We start from the raw sequence: 11118 nt of genomic DNA on the forward strand, positions 1-11118 counted from the left end.
AAAATAAAGTTGTAAAACATGGTTCCTAGCCAGACACGTGCAACACGTGCAACATTCAGAAGCTGAGTATCTTGGCCAAGATGGTTGGTTGATGTATAAGGTCGTCTTTTCCTAAACCAAGCATAATATTCTCGTTTTAAAACATTAAACATGTTAATCTCGTAAAAATGGGATAGTACAATATTACAAATTGGATATCCTCCACCTAGTTCCATCACTAATTCACAATGTTTTTAATCGCTGCATTAGGCCTTTTTTGGGAGACAGACTCCTAATATATGTTAAAAACGACTATCTATCTTCCAGTATTTATTAATTATAAGGGAAAGGTTTTACGACCTGAATAAAAAAAAATGCTTAAAAATCTTTGCTTAGAAAACTCGAGTTCTAATATTATCTTTGGAAAATGTTTGGTTTGGATCCCTAAAAACATGGCCGACCCTTGAGCAAGGAATAATCTCCAATCTTCCCCCGCACATCCAGATTCTCAGAGACATTTCAATATTTTCTCCTCCCCATATCTCTAGACCAGAATCGTATTCACCTATACAAAACAATTCAAACTTTTGCAAGGCCCGCCTATCCAGGGTAGGTTGTTAAAATGTTAATGTTGTTATTTTATTTATGACCACCACGGGTTATCGAAGAGAAATTAAATAAATTCGTAGGTCTGCATAAGATACGAGATCAATGCTAAGTACTTGATACCAAGATTCACAATACAGAAGTTTTGACTTCAGAAAAGTTTCAGTTTTTTTAAGTATACAACAATAACACCCATAAAACCCTAACCACAGAAACTTGGAATAAATAGTTGTACTACTTATCACATGTTGACAAAAGCGAATTTGAGATGTAATTCAACTAGTCATAACTAGTTCAACTACTTCCATCCATCTAATAAATCCAAGCTACGGTAAAAGCATGCACTGTTTATTTCAAGTACCAAGCCGATTTTTAACCAGCTAGAGCGAGCAGTGCTGTCAAAGATGTATATTAAGGTTGGTTACTCTCGATGAGCTCCAATGTATGGAATATGTCATCTCCTAAGATAGGTAGATAAAAACCTCATATGACGTTACAAATTATTGAGGCTAGATTGACGTCATATTAGGTTTTTATCTATCCATCTTAGGAGGCGACATTTTCCGTACATTGGTGCGCATCGAGAGTAACCAACCCTAATTACAGTTAAACTATGCGAGGTAACCTTGAGTACAATAAACAAACAGACTTTATAATGCAAACCGAGATAGTATATCAAATTTATCAGCTTCATCTGGGAGATTCTAATTAAACAGGAATTGGGAAAATAAAATAAAATAAAATAAAATAAGAATGGATATTAAGGATATGATGCTCAAAAGCAGTGCTTAGGATACGGATTGGTTGGATTTGCAACAATTCGGCTTTCTGGATCCGGATCCGCAAAAATCTGCGGATTCATGGATAGAGATTTTAATGACAAAATATTAACCAAAACCGGTTAAAGAAAGCCTTACTAAATACATATCCCAATTGTTAACTTGTTAACTTAACTTAACTTATTGTTTATTGGGACTTCCTGTATAATATAAGTTAAGCTGTACTGTACTGTTCCTAAGGGGGAAGGTTTGTAAGTAAAGATATCTGGGTCTATGGAATCAATAATAGGAACAACTACTGTACTCCAGGATTCACTGACAACAAATGCTTTCAAGATAAAATAAAATTATATCAAATAAAATTAAATTAAATTAAATCAAATCAAATGCAAATCTGAAAGGGCATCCCATAAAAAGTTTCGGCGAAAAAAAGCAAAAAAAAATTTTTGGTGTGTTTTTGTAAACCTCCAGATTCCATGCTGCGGTATCATTGAAATTCTTGTCAACTAAAATCAATTTCCTTTGGCCTGTTTGTAAAAAATTTAAATGCATAAATGTTTAAAAAAGGTTTCAAAAACTAAAAACTTCTATTGAAATAAGCGGGAAAAAAAGAAAATATTTCAAGGTTTTGAGACAAAAAAAAATCTAGCATAAATCCCTGATCCTAGAGAGAAGAGGTTCCAACCATTCCTAAGGATATAAAAATTAAAAAGTTAATTCAACATCCTATAGGGGTAAAAATAGGGCCGAATGGGATAAAATAGCTTCAAAACCCAAACTATTTTAGGAAAAATATAGTGAAAAAAACACACAACAATTTTGCCACTTAACATTATCAACAGCTGAGCTGGCTTTATATATATATACACTTTGTTTGTCTGTCTATGTGTATTCAATTAACGTCAAAACGGCTAAACGATCAGGCCCAAATTGTTTATAGATGATCAAAAATTCAAAACTTAGCCTCCAACAAAATTCGATTTTTATGATATTTTGAAAATATACGAAACTTTTTGTTTATCATTTTACAATGTATATGCATTGAGAAAATGCTCACAATTGAAATAGAAGACGGCGCGAAGCGCCCTGTAAGCCTAGTTTTTCTTTGATTCAAATGGCAGCTTAAAAAAACAGTTTGGTCAGATATTTAACACCTGATTGCACTCAATATGGCTGTCTAGGAAAACCAGAACATCCCCACTATACAAAAGGCATATTATGTTCAAGGTAAATAAAAAGTATTGATTTAATCTTTTTTATTGTTGCTTTTTATTTTTTTTTATGATTTACTTACAGGGTTACCCACAAAAAATGAGATTACAAAGACGACTGTACGGAATTTAAACTGTCTGTTTCCTTATATTTTTGATTCTCTGCAACTTTAAACTTGTTTCTTTCCTGTGTCCAATCATTAAACATGCCGGAAAAAAAATTAAGACAAAGACTGAATTCAATCTTGGAATTGGACCATAATAATTAACAGGTAGTTTTCTTAGTCTCTCCTTTGTGGGTAACCCTGTAGATTGTAAGCCTAATTTCATGTGACCTTCTCCGTGCAAAGATGCCAATACCCGATTCACGACGATACCCTTGCAACCTTTATCTGATAAAAATGTGGAAGATATGGTCGCTTTTCAACGTTTGAGTTTATTTCAGGTTCATACTAAATGTTTTCCTGTAGTCAATGTGATTTAAAAGGTTTCACGCTCTGAAGCAGAAATCTATATGAATTTTGCCGATTACCTCTTAAAAACCAGAGCTAACATGCAAGTGCTCTTAAAATGTACATGTAAAGGCTAAAGAGAAAAGCATTTGCTAACTTTTCTTATGTTCTGTACCACTGTGCAGAGCAGTAAAATCTTAGCCCAAGGCGTTGCGACACTTCAAAGTCGACGCTGTCTTTAAAAATGATGAGATTGTTTACAAGAAGGCTGAATCTAGGTGTAGTAGAATGCGCAAGTCACTTTGAAGAGAGCAGAACCCGTAATTGAAAAAAAAATATTTCCAGATTAAAATCATTGACATACTTTAGCAGACAAACATTTAAAGGGTACCGTTGTGAATCGGACTTTGCCATGTCTTAAGGTCGCTTGAAATTACACTAACAGTCCTTTTAAACAATTTCTAAATGAATTTAGAGGCTTGTTTTCTGTTTTAAAAAATCTTTCATAATATGGTGCATTCCTAGCATTTCGCGCTCCAAGAATCCTCGCGCGGATAAGTCCTTCACGGCCTCCACTATGAAGAAGACGGACCTTGCTCCAGTTTGGTTCTTTAACCTTTTTTAAATTTAAAAATCAGAATTTCATTTTTGAAAATTTAAATGAAATAGTCACCTTGGCTTCCACGCGGTCAATTTCTCTCTCGCTTCCATCATTCACTAAATATGATGTTTTTTTGTGAGAAACATTCATTTAATGAAATATTATAATTCCAAAAATGAATAGAGAAGGTTTATTAAAACTTGTTCAAAAAATAAATAAACAAAAAGTTGTTGTAAGATTGCGGATCGTTAAATATTATGAATTGATGAAAGACTAATTATGTTACCCAATATAACTTCTAAAAGACTGGCTTCTGGGGATCGTCGTAGAATAGATTCAACAGTTCTAAATTAAAGAATCAGATCAGGGGCCAGATTTAATGAAGAACGAGAAGTAGCTGAACCAGACAGACGTAGTTAAACCACTTCTCTTATGCGCGAGGATCAAATTTAACAATTAGTGTGTCCATAGTTCAACCATTTCTCTTGTGTATGTACTGGTTCAAGATGAAGAAATGGTTGAACCGTGACTACGCTGTTCAAACTGACCATATTCGTGCATTTTACACCTATTTGTTTAAAAGCTTGATATAAATCCAAAATTTAGATCAAAAGTCGTCTTCATTACATTGATATAATCGCCAACCACCGTAGCAAACCCTATGAACCCCGTCTTACCTAAACAATGTTTCTGTGTGTTCATTGTAGAAACAAACGATAACAGATGCAGTGAGCAGTACAGTTGGATATTCTTTAGTCAAACAAGTCTGTGCAGTACAATATTATTATAACTATTGTTGTTTTTGATATAGCTATTACACTCGAATCTAGTCTGTTAAAAAAACAATATCTTTAATCAAAACAATAACAGATACGGAGAGCAGTCCAGTTGGATATTTTTTAGACAAACATGAGTACAATATTATTATTTAAAACAATAACAGATCAAGATAGCAGAACAGTTGGATGTTCTGAAGACAAACAAGTCTGTGCAGTACAATATCATGAATCAAAACAATAACAGATTCAGAAAGCAGTACAATTGGATATTCTTAAAACAAACATGTCTGTGCAGTACAATAGTATTAATCAAAACAAGAGCAGTACAGTTGGATATTCTTATGATAAAAAAGTCTGTGCTGTACAATATTATTATTATTATTGTTGATTTTGATATGGCAATTACACTTGAATCTAGTTTGTTTAAAATACTGATATTGTATTTCCTTGTGTCGAGTGTCTGGGAGTTCCCTGAATTCTCCAATACGTCGGCTCACAAGTACATTGTACGCTACCTCCCTATGTACATAATAACAGAACTTCAGATTACAGGGTGTCCCACTTTATATTAGATCGGTTAAAACTCTAAATTGAGATTTAAGGAAATAAAAATGAAATAAAATTAATCATTTAAAAAATGTGTGAGGCCAATGTAAAATTTTTCTTGTATGAAATGGTTTTATCTGCATATTTTGCTGTTAAAGCTTGGAGGTAATCTAATATGATATAGGACGTTCTGTACAAACAAATGTTTTAAATACTTATTCTACAATATGCACAAAAATATAAATGGATTTTTTTTTAAGATTTAAATATTTAATAAGTACCTGTATCCTTTTTCCATCTCTTCTCTCTCCTTTTCCAAGAAAATCAATTATTTCAAACAGATTTTGTTCAAAAAAATATTCAGTACAAACTTATCCTTTCAGATTAATTTTATTGATAAAAAAAGATTAACATTGAAATCGTGTTTTTCCCTTTTTGGTTTTTACAAGTGCAAGATCAGAGATGTTCGCTTCACGGTCTGTTCCTCTTTACAAAACAAAACAAAATGGTGGTGCTTGTACAAAACAAAACGGTGGTGCCTGTACAAATGTATGACGTCATATGTGTTACTCAAGTTAAATCCTAAATATATGAAGGAAGGAGTAGAGGAAGGCCCCAACCTTAAAAAATTCTCTATCTAACCAAAGTGGCTCAAAAAATCTTTTCCTTAACCCCACATATCTCTCGGACTCTCCCCCCCCCTGCATCATTATTCTCTTTGTGATTAAAACAAAACTTTAGAAAAAGGGATTGTTATTGCATTTTTTATAACTCTCCATTTAAAAAAATGTATGCTCTATTTACAACGGTATTCTTTCTACCTTTCTCTGACCAATAGATATCATCGCTTTAGTTTAGTTTGAAAAATTTCTCTTTTGTTTTGAATCAGATATTCTCATATCGCTTAAAAATTAAAATTAATAGTTTTTAAAGAGAAAAACATGAGTATCTTATTCCTGCTTTATTATACAAGCCGTTGAGAATTAGACTTGCTACTCGATAAATGGAGGGTCACATGAAATTATTATTTTTAAGCGATCAAAGAGATATTTCCCACAACAGTAATTAAAATTAAACTTCCTGGAGGAATCTGATATACAGGGTTTCCCAAGAATACAGGAATTGATAACGACTTAAAAATCGTCTTCTGTTTTAGAATTGTCAAAGAGTGAATCTTATGAGCATTTAAAAATGTGGTCTTCTTTAAAGATTCAACGATCTTGTGATTATTTATAAATCAAAATCTGGACAATGTTTTAACGAGATAGTGCAAAAATTGTTTTCGTGTAGGCAGAGTCTGTTGAAGGGGGGGGGGGGCATACAGGGCAAAAGGGGGATGGACAATCCCACTTTCAGTAAAAAAGCATTTATTTCACCCTAAATTTTGGGGGATTCACCTGTCCCGGTGCCCCCCCCCCCCTCCCTTCAGTTATGGCCCTACATGAAATGAATCGAGTGGAAAAAAGATGTAGAAGTCGTCGCTTTATTCCCATGTTTACTGAGACACCCTGTATATCTCAAGATAAATCTAATACTATAATATAATACTATATTGGAAGGAATTTATTTCAAAATATCTTATTTCCTTTGTTAGAGATTCAGCAGTACCTTTATATCTTTCATACATAAAAAGATAAAAGTGAAACTTTTATTTCGTCTAAACAATTTTATTTAGAGAATGTAATTATGAATGTTTCCGTGTTTCTAGTACCTTTAAATATATGAAAAATAATCCATTTTTATAAAGAAAAATATGGATAACTCATTTATTTTTTATCAGAAATAGCTTTGAATCGTAAATCGGACATGCCAGTTTACAATATGCATGGTAACTTTAAATTACAACTAAATGCGTATTGTTAATGCATGTCACATTTTTATAATATTGAAATAATTAATACAAATAATAGCATCAATTTATCAATCCTTTATAGCAATCACAACAAATAATAAGCTTTGTGGTTTGTTTGAACAGTTTATCATTAAAATCATTTTAATCTTTGGAAAATATCAAAGATGGAAATGATGGAGATTACTAAGCTGCTTGAACTATATGCGAATGGTTCTAAGAATTCTTATAAAACCTCTTTGAAAAATTTGATTTATTTAACTTCGTGTTATGACGCGATCCCAATTCAGGGATGAACGCGTGTATGTTTTTATTTTCTAATAATTCGACCTTTAATAATCAATAGCTCTTATCTCTTATATATTTTAGTATGTATATGTATTTTATATCAGCTACAGCTGGCCAAACGGCTGGACCGAATGGGCTGAAATTTGTGTAGGAAACCCATGGGTACCCTCGGGGATTATAGACAAAAAAAATCGAATTTTTTCTTCAAAATCGAAATTATTTTATTTCAAAATTCGAATTTTTATATTTCACGGCCAACGCCGGGCACTCCAGCTAGTTAGTAGTTGATGTTAAAGCAAAAAAAAATTTAAGAAATTTTGATTTTCAAAATCCGGATATTAATTTGGAAAAATAATCGAAAATCCTTAAGAACTTATTAACTCACAGTATTGAGTGCGAAACACCTCTCTTCAGGGGCGTTTTTAGGAATTTAGGCAGGGCCGTATTCAGAAATTTGATCAGGGGCGTTTTCAGGAATTTGGTAATTTGGTCAGAGACAGGGGGGGCTTAGATTAGCTCAGCACCAGTTGGGGCCCAACAATAGTCCCCAAAGCCCCCCTGAGTACGTCTCTAAACCTCCTTGATCAAAATCTTAAGAATGCAAGAATGGTTTAACCTCAAAAAAATGTTGCTATAGCATTTGTTTTGATTCCTGTAAACTATTTTCGGTTTTAAATCTTCTCGCGACATTTTCTAAAAATAGAATGAAAATATTAATATTAAATTTAAGTGTAAATATAACTTTAAAATGTATTAAAGTAAAAAAGAGAAAAGTACAAGATTAAATAAAAAAAAAACATAATAAAATGATAATAATCAACAATCACGTAGAAATCAAGGCCAAGTCACCTTAACCGCCAAAAGAAGGAAATAAATTTCTGGTTGTTAATCGACACAAGAATACCAAACACGGCAAACCGAGGGATTTGTAAATAATGAAAAGTACAGGTTGTCCCACGAAACATGACAGTTTGAATGTCTTTATCCATATACTGTATAACCCGTCGGTTGCAGGGTGCGATTTAAACTAAAAATCTTTTTCTCAATATATTTTACTTTGGAATCAATTTTACTATGACTGCCATGAAATATTTGTTATTATTCTATTAGGTATCTAACAACTTAACAAATTAAGGAAGAAGACATTTTTAACTATCACAAACTCTCATGTTTAGTGGAACACCCTGTAACTGAGATTGAGACGGGTAATTCGACTTTTTTTGCTGATAATTCACTTCTAGCTGAGAACACTCAATTAATAAATGAAGTGAATGATTTAAGCTTTTAACTATTACTCTGAAATTGGTCATCTTCAGTTTTTGGCAGATTTTTCTTTTCAAATTAGCGTATTTCAAAAAAAATCCAAACACTTTCAGAATTCTTATTCCGATTTTGATGTTTCAAAAACTTTTCTTTGGGTAATGTGAGGTCCCTCACAAAGTTTGGCCCGATAGATCGGAAAAGCTTTTTTGTCTATCTATTACAAACAAAAACAGACAGACAGTCACAGACAAGCAAGGTAAATAAATAATTGATAAATGTATAAATGAATTAATAAGATAATTAATATAATCAATCAAATTGAGTGGTTCTCAGATTATCTATTATCTATCCGGAAATATTTTTTCTGCCTTTAACATAGTCTTGACAATTGATAAACATAATGATTTGACGATGCCAGTTGCCAACCAAGCATATAATGGTAAATAAATTCGAAAATAAATTCCTTATCTAAATTCAAAATCCTTCAAACATTTTCATCTTATCACTGAACTTTTACTTAAATTGAACACGGTTTTCTCTAAATTTTTGTAAACTGATTAATTTAGATTGCGAGTTTTTTCTCACATTTAAAATGCAAGAAATCTTCCACTTGATCGATTAGAAAGAACTGTTGTTAATCAAATATATTTCCATCTTAATTGAAGGGTAGCTTGAAGTTTTGCTTATTCTCCCCTTAATATATTCAGTTGCATAATTAAACATCTATATATAAATTTGGCTTGTCTGTCTGTCTGTTTGTATCCAATAAACGTCAAAACGGCAGAACAGATCGGGCCCATTTTTTTTGTGGGACATCACGTATACACAGGGAAGGTTTATGAATGATAAAAATTTTAAAAAATGTGTTTTAAAGGTTTTTAATTTTGTAAAAAAAATTAAATTCTTGAAAATCAGCGAATTTTTTTTTTTAAATCCGCAAAATTTTTTTCTTCTTTGTTTTAAAATGTAGACAAAAAGAACATGTTCACCATTTAAATAAAAGATGGGCTCGAAGCGCCCAAAAAGCCTAATCTACTAAAATAGGATAAAATTGTATCCCAAGAAAATTATCCTAACCAAAATGTAAATAATATAAAGAAAGATTACATATTCAACTGACCTTCACAATACCCATCATTCATTAAAACTCTATTGTGGAAGAGAATGTTTAATAATATAACTATACGAATTACGGTGTACCAACAATCAATGTTATCAATTTATGACATATCTGATAATTTTATTTACTTATTTCAGAAATTCCAAAATATGGTTTACCATATTTGCATCTACAGAATTAAAGGAGTTATAAGAGATCTATCCAGAGCTGAAAACTTTAGAAATGAGATATCTTTAATCCCGATTACTTAATCTGAATATCCAATGGACACACTTTTGATTTTCTTCTTAAACAGTAAGAACTTGGATAGATTAGAGAAAAATTTAGAACCGGTTTTTTAAATTCAGATAGTTCCTCCCAATTTTGTATATTAATCTGAAATGGCGCGCAACATTTCAAATTTATCGGCTTCGTATACGCGACTCCGATTGGTTGAATTTTATACACTTTTCAGAATACAAGTCCAAGATTAGATTAGTAGCGATATTATGAAAAAGAAAGGATCACGCATTAATCTAGATATCCACCATTCTAAAGTTTTCAGCTCTGAATTCTTGTAAAATTGGAATCTTTCAAATGTTTAATGTATCCGTGAAGTAGAAAGATGTTAACGATTAAAAAATTCCCTTGATCATCTAGCGAAAATTGAAGATTTCAAGACATCTTTTATTTCTCATGTCAAATACGACCTGTAGATATTTATTCGGATTACTTTACCCAACACTTTAACGTTCGAAATCAACTCATTTTAAAAAAGTAATTTTCTTCAAAAATGGACTTACTGACAGAGATTTGTAGTAAGATGAATATTCATATTTTGCCTCATACTTCACACCAAATACATATTTATAAGCTACAAAACCAAAAATGGTCAACAATAAGCCAGTTACAACTTTACTCGGAGTAACACGCGGCATTCCGAGCATTTTAATTCATTTCATCTGAAATTGTAAAATTCAAACAATCTTTCGTATTTTTAAGAGTTTATTTCAGAAATTTACATTTCTTGGTTCAGGAATTCCTCTCTACTTCAACTCTTTGACCTGAAACAAAACAAATATATAAATCTTCTTCAAATATAAGATAAAGAAAGACGAGATAATTTTACAAAATATATAAATCGTATTTTCTTGAATTTTTTAAATCACCGGCTCTGAAGACTACGGGGGGGAGTAACTAACCCGAAGACCACCGGGGNCATACTAGACTTAAGACAGGATATACTAGACATAGGACTGGATATACTAGACATAGGACATGGTATACAAGACATAGGACATGGTATACTGGACATAGGACAGGATATAATAGACATAGGACAGGCTTTACTTAACATAGGACAGGATATACTAATATATGACAGGGTATACTATACATAGGACAGGATATACTAATATATGACAGGGTATACTATACATAGGACGGGATATACTAATATATGACAGGGTATACTATACAAAGGACAGGATATACTAGACATAGGACAGGGTATACTATACATAGGACATGGTATACTAGACAAAGGAAAGGATATACTAGACATAGGACAGGGTATACTAGACATAGGACATGGTATACTAGACAAAGGACAGGGTATATTAGACAAAGGACAGACCACAGGGTATAGTAGACAAAGGACAAGGGT

General features: G+C 32.2%; 1 protein-coding gene across 1 annotated transcript; it reads right to left on the reverse strand.

Moving 5' to 3' along the window:
- Positions 1-1519: 1519 nt before the first annotated feature.
- LOC111704107 (inactive polypeptide N-acetylgalactosaminyltransferase-like protein 5) lies at positions 1520-10546 on the reverse strand. Its single transcript, XM_023476243.1, has 12 exons — positions 10256-10546; positions 7743-7783; positions 5385-5439; positions 5235-5263; positions 4854-4926; positions 4306-4394; positions 3915-3973; positions 3701-3744; positions 3549-3643; positions 2519-2564; positions 2023-2054; positions 1520-1679 (listed from the first exon to the last, which is right to left on the reverse strand). The coding sequence occupies exons 1-12, from the start codon at positions 10397-10399 to the stop codon at positions 1535-1537; spliced, it is 852 nt and encodes a 283-aa protein (XP_023332011.1). The 5' UTR covers positions 10400-10546; the 3' UTR covers positions 1520-1534.
- Between the last annotated feature and the right edge of the window lie 572 nt (positions 10547-11118).

Source organism: Eurytemora carolleeae, unplaced genomic scaffold (assembly GCF_000591075.1).
Source record: "Eurytemora carolleeae unplaced genomic scaffold, Eaff_2.0 scaffold554, whole genome shotgun sequence".
In the NCBI taxonomy this organism is placed as follows: Eukaryota; Metazoa; Arthropoda; class Copepoda; order Calanoida; family Temoridae; genus Eurytemora; species Eurytemora carolleeae.

Coding starts and splice junctions, on each gene's coding strand:
- LOC111704107 (XM_023476243.1), bottom strand. CDS start 10,399: ATGCTCGGAATGCCGCGTGTTACTCCGAGTAAAGTTGTAACTGGCTTA. Junction 3,745..3,914: donor TCTTTTAGAAGTTATATTGG/GTAACATAATTA, acceptor CATCATATTTAG/TGAATGATGGAAGCGAGAGA. Junction 1,680..2,022: donor CCTCTTCTCTCTAGGATCAG/GGATTTATGCTA, acceptor ATTTGTTGTCAG/TGAATCCTGGAGTACAGTAG.